Source organism: Xenopus tropicalis, chromosome 7 (assembly GCF_000004195.4).
Source record: "Xenopus tropicalis strain Nigerian chromosome 7, UCB_Xtro_10.0, whole genome shotgun sequence".
In the NCBI taxonomy this organism is placed as follows: domain Eukaryota; kingdom Metazoa; phylum Chordata; class Amphibia; order Anura; family Pipidae; genus Xenopus; species Xenopus tropicalis.
The window spans coordinates 53737213-53757277 of NC_030683.2; the positions used below are offsets into that span (position 1 = coordinate 53737213).

General features: G+C 38.9%; 1 protein-coding gene across 1 annotated transcript in view; it reads left to right on the plus strand.

Annotated features, from left to right (window-relative positions):
- The window catches only part of polr3a (polymerase (RNA) III (DNA directed) polypeptide A, 155kDa), a 65688-nt gene extending 46741 nt beyond the window's left edge, over positions 1 to 18947 (plus strand). Inside the window, 4 exon segments of the mRNA NM_001102708.1 lie at positions 3051 to 3215; positions 7337 to 7468; positions 13148 to 13280; positions 17861 to 18947. Of these exon segments, the coding sequence (NP_001096178.1) occupies positions 3051 to 3215; positions 7337 to 7468; positions 13148 to 13280; positions 17861 to 18012 (582 nt within the window). The 3' untranslated portion in view covers positions 18013 to 18947.
- Positions 18948 to 20065: the final 1118 nt, after the last annotated feature.

Consider the following 20065-nt stretch of genomic DNA (forward strand, 5'->3'; position numbering starts at 1 on the left):
TCCCTACACTCACTGAGTGAGGTATCCTTTTCTCACTGGTCAGAAAGGTGGCAGCCCTGAGCTGCTTGAACCACTGCCATCTTACAATAAGTACAACATGTACAAGCCTGTTTTCAAAAATGTTGGGATGCTGTGTAAAATATAGATAAAACAGGATTCTCTGTAGATGAAAAAATCCCAAAATTGTATGCAGTTGTATGTTGAGGGACATTATTCTTAAAGGAGAAGGAAAGGCAAAGTCACTTGGGGGTGCCAAAATGTTAGGCACCCCAAGTGACTTTAATTGCCTACCTTTTACCCCGGGCTGGTGCCCCTGTAAGGAGAGAACAGCACCAGCCCAGGGTAGCTGCAGCTCTTCCTTCTTCCTGGTTCGGGTGCGCGCGCATGCGCAGTAGAGTGAAAAAGCCGAACTTTAACAGAGAAGTCGTTTTTTTCACTCTACTGCGCATGCGCGCTTCCTTTAGTCCTTAGAAAACAAAGGAGGAAGCTCTGCACTACAGGTACCCTGAGCTGGTGCTGTTTTCTCTTAACAGGGGCACCAGCCCGGGGTACAAGGTAAGCGATTAAAAAGCCACTTGGGGGTGCCAAGAAGCTTTCTCCCTTTGCTTAAGATAGCAGCTGCCATTTTAGGTAGCTTTCTGCCTGCAGCTCTAGCCTTTATAGCTGAGATCACAAATTCGTAAGGGAGGGAGTTCTTAGCATTATATTGGGAGGGGAGAGAGGAGAGAGCTGCGCAGACTTGAGAATTAAGGATGTTTCCGAGAGAGGAAGTTAGACACTGGAACATCCTGTTTACAAAAAAAGAGACAAAGTGTTTGTTTTGATAGAGGACTCCGCATTAGTGGAGTGCAGCATTACTGTAAGTAATTACTGCAGGAATGCAGCATTACTGTAAGAGCTTATGGCTAAATGTACATAGACCTTTCTAGTTTTTACCTTTCCTTCTCCATTAAGGAGTGAAAAGGGCATTTTACAGCCCTTGTGGAATTCTCTTCCTGAAGCTTTCTATTATCAAATATATTTTCTTCCAGAAAAGGTTGGTCACATACCCTTTTTATCAAGGGAGAAAATGCATTTTGAGCAAAGTTGTTCCTGGGAACAGCTTTGATTGCTCTCTTAGAATCAAATTGAAAACTGGAAATGGCTTCAGATTTTTTTTTCCTTCCTCGGGATGAACTTGCATTTTCATTTCATAAGGGTTGAAAATTAACCTTTATTACTAAAATTGTTATGTGACTGTATGTATGATTCTAGGTGCAACTATTTCTGCACATAAAGTAATATGAAAAAGTTTGGGAACCCCTCTTAGCCTGCATAATAATTTACTCCACTCTCAACAAAAAAAGATAACCGTGATACCACTGTTATCTTTTTTTTTTTTGTTGAGAGTGGAGTAAATTATTATTTGTATGTCTTTCATTTCCCAGGAACATCTGAGTACTGTGGTGTTTTCTGAACAAAGATTTTTAGTGAAGCAGTATTTAGTTGTATGGAATTACATCAAATGTAAAAAACTGGCTGTGCAAAAATTTGGGTACCCTTGTCATTTTTGCTAATTTGAATGCATCTAACTGCTCAGTACTGATTACTAGCAACACCTAATTGGTTGGATAAGCTCATTAAGTCTTGAACTTCATAAGCAGGTGTGTCCAATCATGAGAAAAGGTATTTAAGGTGGCCAGTTGCAAGTTGTGCTTCTGTTTGACTCTCCTCTGAAGAGTGGCAGCATGGGATCCAATCCTTAAAGCAACTCTCAAAAGATCTGAAAACAAAGATTGTTCAGTATCATGGTTTAGGGGAAGGCTACAAAAAGCTATCTCAGAGGTTTCAACTGTAAGGAATGTAATCAGGAAATGGAAGGCCATAGGCAAAAACAAAAGTCCATACACTCATGGTTCCCCTTTATGAACTCAGTCCATTATCCGTTGGTGCAAATCCCCCAAGTGCACCTGGCTAAGTGCATATAGCAATAAGCAAAAGAAAGGAAGAGGAAACACACACAAAATGATTTGCTGGTGTAAAAAATACCTCCAAACTGTTTATTGGTTATTGTGGAGTGCACATACAGACCAAACGTTTCAAGCTTCATGCCCTCTTCATCAGTGGAAAAAGCGATGTAAAAACCCAGGTCTGGTAGTCCAAGAAAAATACAGGAGTGGCATATGTGGACGATTGTGAGAATGGTTACAAACAAGCCAAAGATCACCTCCAAACACCTGCAAGAACATCTTGCTGCAGATGGTGTATCTGTACATCGTTCTACAATTGCGCAAATTGCACAAAGAACATCAGCATGTCAGGGGGATGAGAAAGATGCCCTTTCTGCACTCACACCAAAAACAGTCACTTGCTGTATGCAAAAGCTCATTTAGACAAGCCAGTCATTTTGAAACAAAGTGCTTTGGACTGATGAGACAAATTAAGTTATTTGGTCATAACAAAAAACAATTTGCATGGTGGAAGAAGAACACCGCATTCCAATTTGGCAAATTTGGTTGAATGAATGAATTCAACCCAATATCAACAAATTCTTCAGGATAATGTTCAAGCATCAGTCACAAAGTTGAAGTTATGCAGGTTGGATATTCCAACAAGACAAAGACCCTAAACACAGTTGGAAATCTACAAAGGCATTTATGCAGAGGGAGAAGTACAAATTCTGGAATGGCCGTCACAGTCCCCTGACTTGAAAATCATTAAAAATCTATGGGATGATTTGAAGCAGGCTGTCCATGCTCGGTAGCCATCAAATTTAAATGAACTGGAGAGATTGTGTATGGACGAATGGTCAAAAATACCGCCACCCAGAATCCAGACACTTTATCAAAGGCTATAGGAGGCGTCTAAAGGCTGTTACATTTGCAAAAGGAGGCTCAACTAAGTATTGATGTAATATCTCTGTTGGGGTGCCCAAATTTATGCACCTGTCTAATTTATTATGATGCATATTGCATTTTTTCTGTTAATCCAATAAACTTTTTACATGTAGATATGGACCATTGTGGTTCTTGAGTCATACAAATCTCTTTCGTGCTACTCTTTACTTTTAGGTGGTTGTACAAGGAATACCTGAAGTTGCACGAGCAGTTATACACATTGATGAACAGAGTGGAAAAGAGAAGTACAAATTGCTTGTGGAAGGGGATAACCTTCGTTCTGTCATGGCCACCCACGGAGTCAAGGGGTCCAGAACCACATCAAATAACACTTATGAGGTAAAGTGCACTTTTCTTAGAATCTTGCCAATTCTGGTACTTGCAACAGACCCTTTTTTTACATTAAAACAGTGATGTCTAACTTCTGCGGTGCCAAGGGCCAGAATTTCTCTAGCATACATGGTGGAGGGCCATTAATGGAAGCCAGTTTGACCACTCCCCTTTTTTAAAAACCCCAAATGCTTGGTCTTTACTGTGGGGATATCAACAGTCATTCATATGTGAAACAATTCTATTATGTCATATTAAGGTAAACCCTGCCAGGTTCACCTCCCACAGGCAGCATAGGGCAGGCAGAGTATGGCACACACAGGCAGCTCTATGCCTGCCCTACCCTGCCTGTGTGTGCCATACCATTGCTACCCTATGCTACCTGTGTGTGCCATACCCTCCCTGCCCTATGCTGCCTGTGTGTGCCATACTCTGCCTGTCCTACCCTGCCTGTTCGTGCCATACCCTCCCTGCCCTATGCTGCCTATGTGCCATAATCTGCCTACCCTATGCTCCCTGTGTGCCATACACACAGGCAGCATAGTCCAGGCACTACCTACAATGTCTGAGGTGTGAACAGGTGAACAATGGGGGTGATTACAGCCTGAGCCTGAGGTGTGAACATTGCAGTGGGTGAACAATGCAGGGATTAACCCTTTTACTGCCAGCCGTTTTGGTCAAAGCAGAATTTGTATTGCCAGAGAGTTTTTGAACATTTTGCATTTGCATTTTGTTTCATTTTAGGGGCCTTTTCCTCAGGGGGACTTTTAGTTTACTCAGGAAAACAATATATCATTTTTTTCAGGACAACCTAAGCTTTGAAAATATGGTAGCATTTTTGTGTAATTCCAATTCTGTAACAAGATCTAGGTTTCTAAATGTCTAAAAATGAAAAAAAAAAAATCTAATTTTCCATAATATAAACACACGTACTAGAAACAAATTATTTTATGCACGAATATACAACTGATTTGGAAAGTCCCATGTCTCCTGAACGTGCCAATACCAAATATATATAGTTTTATGAAGATTTGTCACTTGTATAGGTCAAAAACTCCCAGCAGTACACTACCAAATTTCCAAAGCACTGCTTCAGAAAGCTGCATACTTTAGATTTCAAGGGCAAAAATTCCACTAAGAGAAGGTTTATCCCAGAAAATTGTACATTTTTGGAAAGAACAGATTCTGGGGAATACAGAATAGGCACAACTGTCTGTCTACTCCAAACTATCAAGTCGCAATGCTTTCCTAAAGTTATTGGTTTTTATCAAAATTTGTGAAATTTTTAAAAAATCGCTTCAAAGCTTCCAGTCTATAGTATCTTATCTCTTACAGGTCATAAAGTAACCAAATAAAACACCCTAAATATGAATGCCAGGGGTCCACTGAACAGTTTGATGCCCAATATGTATAGGTTTACCTAAGTATGTGGCATGTAGGGGCCCCAATGTGAACATACCCCCATATGATCAATCATTTCTGTTATTTCAGCTCCAGCAAAATCAACACATTTACATCATTGTATGTGGGATAAAGCTAGTAAAAAGTACGCGCACCCCAAAAAGTCATATATTTTTGTAAAGTACACATTCCCCCAAATCTAAAATGGGTACCCGTGTCTTTCTACTCCAAAGTACCAAGCCGCACAGCTTTTCTAAAGTTAGCAATTTTGATGACATTTCCAAAAATCCCCTCAAAGCTTCCACTTTGCAGCATCTTATCTCCCACATAGTGTTAGGTACCAAGATAAAACACCTTAAATTTGAACGTCAGGGGGCCACTGAACAGTTTGATGCCCAATATGTATAGGTTTACCTAAATATTTGGCATGTAGGGGCCCCAGTGGGAACATACCCCCATATGATCTATCACTTCAGCTCCTGCAAAATCAACACATTTACACATTCCCCCAAATCTATAATGGGTAAACATTTCTTTTTGCTCCAAAGTACCAAGCCGTAAAGCTTTCTTAAGTTTGCAGATTTTTATGACATTTCAGAAAATCGCATAAAAATGTTGCAATTTGCTGCATTTATCTCTCACAATTTCTTGATAAAGATCAGTTAAAAGGCAAATCACCCCAAATAGGAACACCTAAGGTCTACTGAACAGTTTAATACCCAATATGCATAGATATACCAAAGTCTGTCGTATGTACTGACCCCAAAATTAAAATAGCACATAAGGATTTTTCGCCTGCCAGCTCAGCTTTTGCACACAGAGCCCCCTGTCAGTGTATTATGTGCCGAAACACCCCCTAACTATACAGAGACCCCCAGAAAACCATATATTTTTGGAAAGTACACATTCTGACAAATCCAACAAGGGTAAAGAGTCCTTTCTACACCAAAGTACCAATCTGCAAAGCTTTCCTAAAGTTATTGGTTTCTATGACGTTTAAGAAAATCGCCTAAAAATGTTGCAGTTTGCTGCATTTATCTCACACAATTTCTTGCATACAAAGGCAAATTACCCCAAATAGGCACACCTAAGGGCTACTGAACAGTTTGGTATATCTATGCATATTGGGCATCAAAGTCTGTAGTATGTACTGAACCCAAAATGAAAAAAGCGCATAAGGATTTCTCGCCTGCCAGCTCAGCTTTTGCACACAGAGCCCCCTGACAGCGTATTATGTGCTGTAACCCCCCTAACTATTCAGAGAATCACAGAAAACCATAGATTTTTGGAAAGTACACATTCTGATGAATCCAAAATAGGTAAAGTTATTTTTGTACACCAAAGTTACACATGGCAAAGCTATGCTAAAAACAGATCAGGAACACTTATACAGGGATGAAAATGCGATAAAACTACAAAAATTGTGCAAATCAGTGAAACAACAAAATAAGTCACACGACAGTGTAAGTAGTGGTCAGAATATCTGATCCAATAGTGTCAAAATAAACAGTTTTTAGGGTAAAGAAACTAAAAACAAAGTGGTAAAGTGAAAAAAAACAACGAACAAAAAAAAAAAGTGTGTGTACATGTGTAAAAGTTGTGTGACAGTGTGTAAGTGTGTATATGAGTGTATATAAGTGAAAAAAAAAAAAAAAACCTGCTAAATTGTGTGTGTAAATGTATGTAAGTATGTATAAATGTATGTAAGTGTGCAAGTGCAAAAAAAAAAATCAGCCTTACCTGTCCTGAAGATCATATCACTGCTCTGTCTTTCTTCTGCAGTCCTGGGAGCAGGAAGTCAGTGGGCCGGCGCTGGGGGGAAGGAGGAAGCAGGAACAAGCAGCAGACGCGATCGCATCGCATCTGGATGCGATCGCCCCCTGGCTTGTTGCCCAGGGGGCTGTCATCACTACAAACTCTCTGCAGCTGAGGCACATGCCACCGCTGCAAAGAGAATCCTTCAATCTGCCGACGACGTATGGGACACATCGTTGACAGTTAAGGCCTTTTACTGCCACGATGTATCCCAGATGTCGTTGGCAGTAAAAAGGTTAAAAGGTGTGAACAACACAGGGTATTACTTTTTAAACAATACAGGGGGATTACAGCCTGAATCTGAGGTGAGAACCATGTAGGGGGCCAGTTAATCTCAGTATTGATACCATTTAAATCTTACACAAAGGTAAGCCATCAAAGCAGCCAGACAGGTGGGGAGCCACACAGAGGGGGGTCCCGCGGGCCGCCAGTTGGACAGCACTGCATTAGAATAACTCATCTCTTTAGTGGCCATTTTGCTTCACAGAAAATAAACTAGTTTGCAGACAAATGTTACATATTGGAAAACTGTAAGGATGCTGCTTCAGTAATGCTGCGAGAGCTTCAAAAGCTTGCCGTAGCAAGTCTGCATGCTTTACCTTTTACAGGCAGACAAGCAAGACCACCACCTACATAGTGACAGTCAGTTAATTTGCATAAAGGCCATTTAAAGGGACAAACTTTTTCTCATATCTTTTTTGTTTAAAGTAGGGGCTTTAAACAGCTTGAGGAAACTGAATACAAAGGATTTGTATAACATGGATGGTATTATGCATGTTAGCACAAACAAAAAACAGAATTGTACTTTTTATAATGGAATGACAACCTGCTCATCCATTTGGTGCCACAGATTTTGCAGATGGTTTTTACGTTTTTGCTTTTACTACAAACGTTTCATTTCACAATTTTTGCAGGTAGAAAAAACTCTGGGTATTGAAGCTGCGCGCTCCACAATAATCAATGAAATCCAGTATACAATGGTGAACCATGGTATGAGCATTGACAGGCGCCATGTCATGCTGCTTGCAGATCTCATGACCTACAAGGTGAGAGCAGCTTAAGAGCATGGAGGAACAAACCTACATTGAGTGCATGTAACAATGTAAAATGTTTAAGTCATCAGGTTTAATTCATGCAAAAACATCCAGCTTTTTTAGACATCACTATTTATATTGTTTTATTTAATATTTGGTCATGTTCTTAGTGAGGTTAGAAAATAAATGGACATACTGTGGTATGAGCCCCAATCTACAGTTTTCGCATCAAATCTCACATTAGAACTCATTAGAAGTTTATGAATCTGTTCCAATTCTTAATTGTTCAGTCTTCCACTGACCCTGAAGATGAAAAGTAGCAAGAACAGTGGTGGTATATAGTGAGTTTGAAATAAAAGTAAAAATATAAAAAGCAGTATGCAGACCAGAGTTCTCAGTCTGTAACTTGTAAGAACTTCCATGTGAACAGTAGGAGTATATATACATTGGCCCACCAAATGGTGGTGTTAAATTTCCCTTTATATGAAGAGCAAAATGTTCTTGTAACACTTTTGCTAACACAATCCGTTTTGATTGAATAAGCTGTCCTGTATTTCAGCTATTGGTCGGGAAGTATACAGTGGCTGGCTGACTTTATATACACTTGTATAATGGGGTTAAATGGCCACTGTACATTTGGGTATTTAAGATTTTGTTATTGTACAAATATAAAGAGTCTGTACAAACCCAAAACAAAATAGATTAACCTGATAGAAACCCAATTTTATAATTCATTATCATGTAGCAATGACTGTTTTATTTCTGATAGTAGGCCTAATGTCCCTTCTAGAATTTATATTATACCTTTCTGTAAAGAAATTCAAGAGATGTGTTAGGATCTTCCAGTATCTGTGACGGTGATATCAACATGAGCTAACTCTGTTGTTTCTGGAGCCTTTGCAAGTTTCTTTTTAAATTTATAAAGCACAAGCAGATCATTGTTTGTTTTAGTTGCCCTGTATTTAGTAAAATTAGTATAAATAGAGATGGGCAACTCATTAAATTGAAAAGCTAATGATATATAATGGAAATAGACATTCTAATTTAATTAAAAATGATGTCCTGTTTTTAAGATAACCAAATTAACCTGCAATACCTCCTTCTTGACCATGAGGGCTCATTTAAAACTGTCAGTTATTAACTTTGTCAGCGTCTAGCAAAATGGTTAAAACAAATATTTAGTTGGTTGCTATAGGTTGTCTTCCAGATGCAAATTCATCACCAAGGTGGCTACAAACATTAAGTCCCCAAACGAGTAGATCTTCTCCCAATATACCCACTTAAGGTGGGCAATATAGGGCTAATTCGATTTGGTCCTAGGGCCAAACAATTGAATTAAAATGGCGGGTATATGGGCTGTCAAACTGAGGACCACATCAACAAGCAGATGCGGTCCCCGGTCCAACAGGAAAATCAAACTTGCACGATCAAGATCTGTCCAATTTTACGCAAAATATCTCTCAAGTAGGCCTGTTGGAAGTGCCCATATAGGGGCAGATAAGCTGCTGAATCAGTCTGAAGGACCTGAACAGCTGAGATCTGCCAGTGTATGGCCACCTTTAGTAAATGAGAAAAGAGAACACACATGTTAGAGCTAACTGTCCATCAAAAATTTCCTTGAGCTGAATCTTATATTATCACAATTTTGTTTTAATAATAGTTTGCCTTACTAAACAGATATGGCTACTGAGAAAAGCAATACTGAACATACAGTGTTCTGTTAATACAGGTATAGGACCCATTATCCAGAATGCTTGGGACCTGGGGTTTTCCGGATAAGGGGTCTTTCCATAATTTGGATCCCCATAACTCAAGTCCACTGACAAATCATTGAAACATATTAAAGGAACAGTAACACTAAAAAATAAAAATGTTTTAAAATAATTAACATATAATGTACTGTTGCCCTGCACTGGTAAAAGTTGCGCGTTTGCTTCAGAAAGACTACTATAGTTAATAGAAATAGCTGCTGTGTAGCCATGGGGGCAGCCATTTAAATTGAAAAAAGGAGAAAAGGCACAGGTTACATAAGAAGATAACAGATAAACTGTGTAGAATACAATGGGAATCTGCTACTTATCTGTTATCTGCTTAGTAACCTGTGCCTTTTCTCCTTTTTTCAATTTAAATGGCTGCCCCCGTTGCTACACAGCAGGATATTTATATAAACTGCAGTAGTGTTTATGAAGCAAACTCACAACTTTTACCAGTGCAGGGCAATAGTACATAATATATTAATTATTTTTATACACTTTCATTTTTTGGTGTTACTGTTCCTTTAAACCCAATAGGATTGTTTTGCTTCCAATAGGGATTAATTATATCTTAGTTGGGATCAAGTACAAGACTCTGTTTCGTGATTACATAGAAAAAGGAAATAATTTTTAAAATCAAAATTATCTGCTTATAATGGAGTCTATGGGAGATGGCCTTTCCGTAATTCTGAACTTTCTGGATAACGGGTTTCCGGATAACAGGTCCCACACCTGTAGTTCTAGAATTCAAAGAAAACCAAGAATTTAAACTGTTTAACCAGTAGAGGAAAAAATGATTTTGAACTTAGGTATATATTATCTGTGGCAGTTTAAGTTCTGAGTAAATTGTTACAAAAAAAAAAAAAAGTATAGCATTCATATATGTATGTATATTGTGTGCAGCAGGACAAAAAATACAAAATCTTATCTTACGCCACTCAGATCCTAAAATGTACTGGACAAAATAGTAGCACCTTTTAGAAATTGTTAGAAATATGTGGTTTTCTACCAAACTGAACACAAAGAAATTACATAAAGCAGAGAACTGTCTGAGTAGGTGAGACAGAAAAGCATGGACAATCTTAAGGCTACAAGCCATTTTCCAAAAATCTTTGTCTGTCATGCACAGTTTTATCAAATACTTTGAAAGACAATTCATTGTAACCATCTCCCTGGACAAGGATGCAAGAATAAAATGTCAAATTTGATAAAGATAAAGATTGTTCAAGTTGTGGTTAAATTAAGCTAACCGTTTGATTTAAGGGTACAACAGCTTCAACTAGTGCCATCTGTTGCCAACTTAATTAAAAGTGAATACATGGTGTTAGACCTAAAAAGACCCTCTGCTGACAGAAGAGAAACATAAAAAACCTAATAGATTTTGCTATAACATACCATATAAGAATTCAAATCCCTTGTGTGCAAATGTCCTGTGGACAGATGAGACATAATTACACCTTGGTGGCAAAGCACAATGTATTTGCTTACAGGGAAGAAAAAAAGCCTTCAAAGGAAAGAACACCATTCCTTTTCCTTTAGTCATAAAAGTAATGAATTTTTTATGTAATACTAAATTTAATTACACTACTTTGCAGTGACGTTCAGGGTTTGTTTGATCCAAAATAAAAAACATTTGGAAGGGGCAAGAAACTTTTGAGTGTTTTGACTGGAAGCAGCCTGTATAGCCATATTAGAAAAACTATAACAACTCCAAGTCCTAAACAACTCCCAAGGTTAAAATCCAGGAAGATTAGGAAAATAAAGGCCTCAGGATGAAAAGTAATGCATCTGTCAAAAAGAGGCAATGCAATGAAAGGAATACTTATACTAAGTAGACACTGAGCAAGCTATACTTATTTGTTCATATAGAAAACACGTGGTTTTGTATGTGCACGCCAGTTTTTTTAAAGTACACACACAGTTTTAAATACTTTGTAGAAAATTAGAGGAAATATTGCTAGAGGGCCAATGGATGTCCTGTTTGTAAGTAACATTCTGCGTATGTATATGTGTGTGTGTGTGTATATGTATATATGTATGTATGTATGTATGTATGTATGTATGTATGTATGTATGTATGTGTGTGTGTGTGCATGTATGTATGTACAGTGGAGGAAATAATTATTTGACCCCTCACTGATTTTGTAAGTTTGTCCAATGACAAAGAAATGAAAAGTCTCAGAACAGTATCATTTCAATGGTAGGTTTATTTTAACAGTGGCAGATAGCACATCAAAAGGAAAATCGAAAAAATAACTTTAAATAAAAGATAGCAACTGATTTGCATTTCATTGAGTGAAATAAGTTTTTGAACCCCTACCAACCATTAAGAGTTCTGGCTCCCACAGAGTGGTTAGACACTTCTACTCAATTAGTCAACCTCATTAAGGACACCTGTCTTAACTAGTCACCTGTATAAAAGACACCTGTCCACAGAATCAATCAATCAAGCAGACTCCAAACTCTCCAACATGGGAAAGACCAAAGAGCTGTCCAAGGATGTCAGAGACAAAATTGTAGACCTGCACAAGGCTGGAATGGGCTACAAAACCATTAGCAAGAAGCTGGGAGAGAAGGTGACAACTGTTGGTGCGATTGTTCGAAAATGGAAGGAGCACAAAATGACCATCAATCGACCTCGCTCTGGGGCTCCACGCAAGATCTCACCTCGTGGGGTGTCAATGATTCTGAGAAAGGTGAAAAAGCATCCTAGAACTACACGGGAGGAGTTAGTTAATGACCTCAAATTAGCAGGGACCACAGTCACCAAGAAAACCACTGAAAACACATTACACCGCAATGGATTAAAATCCTGCAGGGCTCGCAAGATCCCCCTGCTCAAGAAGGCACATGTGCAGGCCCGTCTGAAGTTTGCCAATGAACACCTGAATGATTCTGTGAGTGACTGGGAGAAGGTGCTGTGGTCTGATGAGACCAAAATAGAGCTCTTTGGCATTAACTCAACTCGCTGTGTTTGGAGGAAGAAAAATGCTGCCTATGACCCCCAAAACACCGTCCCCACCGTCAAGCATGGGGGTGGAAACATTTTGCTTTGGGGGTGTTTTTCTGCTAAGGGCACAGGACAACTTATTCGCATTAACGGGAAAATGGACGGAGCCATGTATCGTGAAATCCTGAACGACAACCTCCTTCCCTCTGCCAGGAAACTGAAAATGGGTCGTGGATGGGTGTTCCAGCATGACAATGACCCAAAACATACAGCAAAGGCAACAAAGGAGTGGCTCAAGAAGAAGCACATTAAGGTCATGGAGTGGCCTAGTCAGTCTCCGGACCTTAATCCAATAGAAAACCTATGGAGGGAGCTCAAGCTCAGAGTTGCACAGAGACAGCCTCGAAACCTTAGGGATTTAGAGATGATCTGCAAAGAGGAGTGGACCAACATTCCTCCTAAAATGTGCGCAAACTTGGTCATCAATTACAAGAAACGTTTGACCTCTGTGCTTGCAAACAAGGGTTTTTCCGCTAAGTATTAAGTCTTTTTTTGTTAGAGGGTTCAAAAACTTATTTCACTCAATGAAATGCAAATCAGTTGCTATCTTTTATTTATTTTATTATTTTTTCGATTTTCCTTTTGATGTGCTATCTGCCACTGTTAAAATAAACCTACCATTGAAATGATACTGTTCTGAGACTTTTCATTTCTTTGTCATTGGACAAACTTACAAAATAAGTGAGGGGTCAAATAATTATTTCCTCCACTGTATGTATGTATATATATATATATATATATACATACAAAATAGTATAAATATATATATATATATATATATATATATATATATATATATATATATATATATATATATATATATATATATATATATATATATATATATATATATATTTATTGTTATATAATATTAAACATGCATATTTGGTGAGATGTGTAACTTCTTTTTTTGTATCTCCTACTTAGGGTGAGGTACTGGGGATAACTCGCTTTGGCCTTGCAAAAATGAAGGAGAGTGTCCTGATGCTTGCTTCATTTGAAAAGACTGCTGATCACCTGTTTGATGCAGCCTATTTTGGACAGAAAGATTCAGTCTGTGGTAAGTGCAGGGTTTCAAGATTAGAAACCAAAGCAATTTGAAGAAAAAAAAAAAAAATTCTATCTCACTCAAAAGCCAGTTGGACTAGTTCCTGAATTAGTGTGTACTTGCCAACGTTAGTGACTTTGTATCTCTTCCCTTGCTAAAAAGGCACCAAAGTTATTGTGAAAATGAATGTGTTTGCCAATACAGTGGCTTCAGAATACGTTATGAGCTTTGTAGAGTAGAAGCATTACCTTCTCTTCTCCATGCCTTTTAATACAGTTTCCTTTTGGCCCATTCTGCTGCTGGCTGGTTTTAATTTTTATGTGCCATAGGAACATACATTTATCAACACTATCAGTTACCCAGATTGCTAAGGATGACGAATAGATGTGTTGGCCATTTGAAAACCAAAGATAAATTGCTTGACTTTTTCTTTTCAAATGTTGTTTTATTAGTTTTAAAATAGGCAAGCAAAATGTAATGCAGACAAACAGTAGCAGCATTTAGTACTATATGAAAGTACATGAAAAAGAAAAAATAAGAAAGAAAGAAAATACTAATTAGAAACAGGTTTCTTTATAAATCCAGAAACCACCAGGTAACGCTTAATAATTTTTCTGGGAATGTGAATGAAAGTGAAATGAGTAAACAAAGTTACAAAGGAGATGTTTTTCATTATAGATTATTCTCCATAAACTGATACTAACCTATTATATTTTTAGTATTGACTGAGTTCAGGTAGAAGGACCAATTAATTAAAATTAATTAAAATTAGGGATGCACCGAATCCCGGATTCGGTTCGGGATTCAGGCCGAATACCAAGTTTTTTTGCAAGGATTCGGTTTCGGCCAAATCCGTGCTGTGCACCGAACCGAACCCGAAAGTACCCCCAACAGACCGCGCGTGCCGTGCCCCGCCCCCCATAGAAAATACCCCCATAGAAAGTACCCCCAACAGACCGTGCGTACCCCCCATAGAAAGTACCCCCAACAGACCGTGCGTGCCGTGCCCCCCAACAGAAAGTACCCCCAACAGACCAAGTCATCGGCGGCGGCGCCTTCTCTCTTATGCTGCGGCAACAGGCCCTTTTATAAGGTTGCACCCGTGCGTATGACGTCACACGTCAGCGACGAGGCACAACCTTATAGAAGGGCCTGTTGCTGCAGCATAAGAGAGAAGGCGCCGCCGACGATGACTTGGTCTGTTGGGGGTACTTTCTATGGGGGCAATTGGGGGGACCGGCTCTATAGGTAATTGGGGGCACTGTGTGTGGAGGGTACTGTCTATGGGGCAATTGGGGGCACTGTATGGGGGCAATTGGGGCACTGTGTATGGGGGCACTTTCTATTGGGGGGCACTGTCTAAGGGCAATTGGGGGGACTGTCTATGGGGGCACTATGGGGCAATTGGGGGCACCTTCTATCGGGGGCAATTGGGGCACTGTGTATGGGGGCACTTTCTATTGGGGGCAATTGGGGCACTGTGTATGGGGGCAAGGTCTTTGGGGGGTACTGTGTATGGGGCAATTGGGGGGCACTGTCTAGATCTGGACTGTGACTGGGCCATTCTAACACATGGATATGTTTTGTTTTAAACCATTCCATTGTTGCCCTGGCTTTATGTTTAGGGTCGTTGTCCTGCTGGAAGGTGAACCTCCGCCCCAGTCTCAAGTCTTTTCCAGACTCCAAGAGGTTTTCTTCCAAGATTGCCCTGTATTTGGCTCCATCCATCTTCCCATCAACTCTGACCAGCTTCCCTGTCCCTGCTGAAGAGAGGCACCCCCAGAGCATGATGCTGCCACCACCATATTTGACAGTGGGGATGGTGTGTTCAGAGTGATGTGCAGTGTTAGTTTTCTGCCACACATAGCGTTTTGCATTTTGGCCAAAAAGTTCCATTTTGGTCTCATCTGACCAGAGCACCTTCTTCCACATGTTTGCTGTGTCCCCCACATGGCTTGTGGCAAACTGCAAACGGGACTTCTTATGGTTTTCTGTTAACAATGGCTTTCTTATTGCCACTCTTCCATAAAGGCCAACTTTGTGCAGTGCACGACTAATAGTTGTCCTATGGACAGATTCCCCCACCTGAGTTGTAGATCTCTGCAGCTCGTCCAGAGTCACCATGGGCCTCTTGGCTGCATTTCTGATCAGCGCTCTCCTTGTTCGGCCTGTGAGTTTAGGTGGACGGCCTTGTCTTGGTAGGGTTACAGTTGTGCCATACTCCTTCCATTTCTGAATGATCGCTTGAACAGTGCTCAGTGGGATGTTCAGAGCTTTGGAAATCTTTTTGTAGCCTAAGCCTGCTTTAAATTTCTCTAACTTTATCCCTGACCTGTCTGGTGTGTTCTTTGGACTTCATGGTGTTGTTGCTCCTAATATTCTCTTAGACAACCTCTGAGGCCGTCACAGAGCAGCTGTATTTGTACTGACATTAGATTACACACAGGTGCGCTCTATTTAGTCATTAGCACTCATCAGGCAATGTCTATGGGCAACTGACTGCACTCAGACCAAAGGGGGCTGAATAATTACGCACACCCCACTTTGCAGTTATTTATTTTAAAAAAATGTTTGGAAACATGTATGATTTTCGTTCCACTTCTCACGTGTACACCACTTTGTTTTGGTCTTTCACGTGGAATTCCAATAAAATTGATTCATGTTTGTGGCTGTAATGTGACAAAATGTGGAAAAGTTCAAGGGGGCCGAATACTTTTGCAAGCCACTGTATGTGAATTGTTACACTGGTGAATTGTTAATTGGTATTAGTGATGGTGAACATGATTATTTGTAGGTTTAAGTTTATGACATAGACTACTACTATGTGACTGTGCAAAAGTGACTGCTGCATGTTGTCTGTCTTTCTGATGAGTGTCACTAAGTTTAAGTTAGTGATCATTAGTTCAAGTTGCCAACTTGCCACTGCCAGGAGGAATTCCACATATTCAAGCTATGTAAAAATGCAATGCAATTAATGGCAAAGCTTTTCTTGTACTAAGTGACTACTACTGGTATAGTATTACTAGTATTTCATTATGCTTGATGCCTCTATTAGAACAGTCTTTAACAGTCTAGTCTTCAACTCAGTATGGCATGTACAGTCTGTGTGAATTCTGGACTTTTTCAATTCAATATGTCAATTCAATATGTCTTCTACAACTCCTCAATCAATAAAAAAGCAGCAGTAACACATCAAACATCTCTCTTTTTTATTTTATTATTTTATTATGTATAGCATAATAAAAAATTAGTCAATTTCAGTTAGTTAGTCACATACATTCTTATTTTTTTGGCAACTAAAAAGTGTTTACCATATATTACAATAATTAAACAAGCTGTAGGCAAAGGCTTGCTTTCTGTAATACCCTAGCCCTGCTCTACATATGTTTCTAATGTTTTCTGTAGCTTTAGTAAATGTTTTACTATCTACTCAATCGGATTCGGTTCGGGATTCGGCAGAATCCTTCAGGGTGGATTTGGGTAGAACCCAAAAATTGGATTCGGTGCATTCCTACTTAAAATTACTTCTAACGTTCTGAGATCCAGATCTGTATCTAATAATTTCTTGTAGACAAAGGTTATATAAATTAATCATTAGTATTTTCTAAAGAAGGACCTTATCTTGGATCCAGAATTGATACAAAGGTTTTGCGGGAAGAGGCCATAACCATAAATAAATTAGATATAGTAAGAGATTTCTGTTTCTCTTTAAATTTAAGTAATTTTTTAGGTCTAGAATTGCAAATTGAAGAGTTAACTTTAGTTTAATCTTAGTGACTGTAAATAAGAAATGTTCCAGGTTGGACCACATTACACAAATTTTAGGACATGTGTTCTGTCCTCACTACGTGTTACCCTGAGGCAGTGTGTAGTTTGACATATAGCTAAACTCATTTCAGACACATGTACTATATTTATTGGTCTGTGGATCATAATGCGCCACTGTAGCAAAAGCTTTGGAAAATTCTAAGTAGATCTACTGCAACCTCACTATCAATGTTTAACATAATATGTCCTTTATAAAGTCATGTGATCACTAGAGCCACTCCTTCAGCAAGCTGTAAATTGAATCACACCTGAAGTCCTAAAAGTTGTGTTTGTCCCTTCTGATTAGGTTCATATGGCATTTATAGTTCTTTGTTTGGGGAATACACCGAGAACTGTAATGGTTAAATATAACTTTAGTTATGATAAGTTAAGTTTAACTTTTTACTATTTTTTTTTTTCATAAATTGTCAAGAAGTAAACAGGAATTCTGGGACCTTTGAATTTTGGAGTGTCGTCATGAATAAGCTAGTTTAAACTTTTGCCTTCTTTTCTTTAAGGGCAAGAGCACTGGATTGTCAGTCTGCGGATAAGCACAAGCTTATTCCCTACACACAAAAAAACTTCTAGTTGTTCCTTTACCAGGAACCATTGAATCTGCCCGGGAGCAGGCACGTGCAGCCGATATCCACTTATCCGCAGGGTGACAAACCACCTTGTGTGCCCTTGCCCTTAGATTTTGTGCTGCCTGTAGCTGTATTTCTGCCTGTAGCAGTGTGATTTGATAATGACTGACATTACAGTGTTGCTTGTCTTTCTTTCAACAGGAGTCTCTGAATGTATTATCATGGGAATTCCTATGAATATTGGGACTGGCCTCTTCAAACTTCTGCACAAAGCAGACAAGGACCCCAGTCCACCTAGAAGACCTCTTATATTTGATCACGAGGATTTTCATCACCCATTTCTGAACATGTAGCAGCGTGTCACATGTACTTAGAAACAACACTGTTGTTTCAAATATATTTATTTAAGGTTATTGTTTCTTAAAAGTAAACAGTCGTCAGACTGAAAAGTATTTTTGCAGAATGGATATGCAGTAGTCTGAAGGAAAGTCACAATTGCCCCTGGCTTGTGAAAACTGGCCCAGCCTAGGGGTTCTTCCAGCAAGCCACTGAGCGATGCTTTTTCTTTGTTCGCTACCCTGAGGCCGCCACATGCACAGTAGAGTGAAAAAGACTATTTTTTTGTTTCTCACTCTACAGAGCACATGCACACTCACTAAGAAAGGAGCAGAAAGAGAATTGCTGTGTGGTGCTCGCTGGAAGAGCCCCAGGCGAGTGTAATTTTCTGCTAACAAAAGCACCAGCTCAGGGTATCAGGCAAGTGAATACAATCACTAGGGGGTTGCCGAACTTTAGCTACTCCCCCTGCGATTGGGAAAAAGTTGATACTCAGTCATCATGTAGAACATTTTTTTCAACACTCATGTTATTAAAACCGATGCTATTTGTTGCATTATGCCTAATTTCCCTCAAGACAAAGCAGGATCAATACTGTTATGACAGTAGGCAATTTATTTAGAAATTCAGAGAAGTTATATATTTAAATTATGTGTTGAATGCAACAGACTTGGCACAAAATACTTTGCTTTTTAAAGCAAATATAATAATGTAGAGTATTGTAAATATGTTCTTTAGTACTGCGTAAGTACTGGGTAATAAAAACAGAATAGCAGAGTTCTGGGATATACAGAAATGCCAACTGTAAAAGTTATATACAGTTGTATATGGGAGAACTCGCATGTTGGATCATGGCATTTAGTTCAGAAATTCTGTGTTGTATATACATTTCCCTGTTAATTGAGCTGTAAATTGTACCTAATAGATTAAATGCAATTTGACATCCTTGAAATTTTGTGCATTGGTTTAATTTTCACATTCAAATTCTTTCTTTTTCCCCATTAAACTGATTATATAAAATTGTCTTGCACTTCGCATGGTTATATTTTATCCTCACAGGTTTCAAGTTTTTTTTGCAGTGCAACATTTTGTAGTTGCACTGCATCAGAATAGGTCAGCAGAATAACCCTTTCACTGCCAGATGATTTGGTGTTTCTGGTACTGGTCTTGCCAGACACTTTTTGAATATTTTGTGCTCCTTCACTGTAGAGGCATTTTCTGTCATTTAGAGGCATTTAATATATTTTTTTTTTTCAGGAGTTTTTTGTGTAATGCTACTTCTATAACAAGATATGTCTAAATATCTAATGAAAAATTAAGAAAAATCACATTTTCCATAAAATAAAGACATAAATTATAATTGATGTATTCTATGCATAAAAATATAACTGATTTAGAAAGCCACATGGCACCCAGTCGTTCCGGGGATGTGGAGGGTAGTCCCTCCTCCCCGGCACCTTTCAAACCTTTAAAATAGTGGTGCGGGGGAGGAGGGACTGTTCACATCAGGCAAGGGCATCAAAGTTACACTACTGATGCCAGGGGTCCACTGAACAGTTTGATGCCCATTGTGCATAGGTTTACCCAGGTATAGTGCACGTAGAGGCCCCAAAATGAAAATAATGCATACATGTTTTCATTCTCCTGCTCCAAAATAAACACCTGAAATAAATTTTATGTGACTTATGTGGATCTCTGAAAAGTACATATTCTGACAAATCCAACATGGAGAAATATATATTTCTATTCCAAATGTTACTACTCCAATTTCTTACATACAAGGATAAATCACCCTAAATATGAGCACCAAAGTAACAAGGACATGCTAAAAATTTTTTTTTTTACAAAACAATTGAATGACAAAATAACTGATCCCACAGTGTGAGTAGTGGCTAAAATACCTGATCTGATACATTTGTCTATGAAGATTCTTATTCATCCAGGTCATGATCTACAGTATCTAGTAGAATTAAATCTAAAACAACTGGAATTTTTCTTAAACGATTCACCACCCCTCCAAGTGGCTTCTTCAGTTCAAATGACTGGTAGGGAATTCCCTGGCATTTAAAC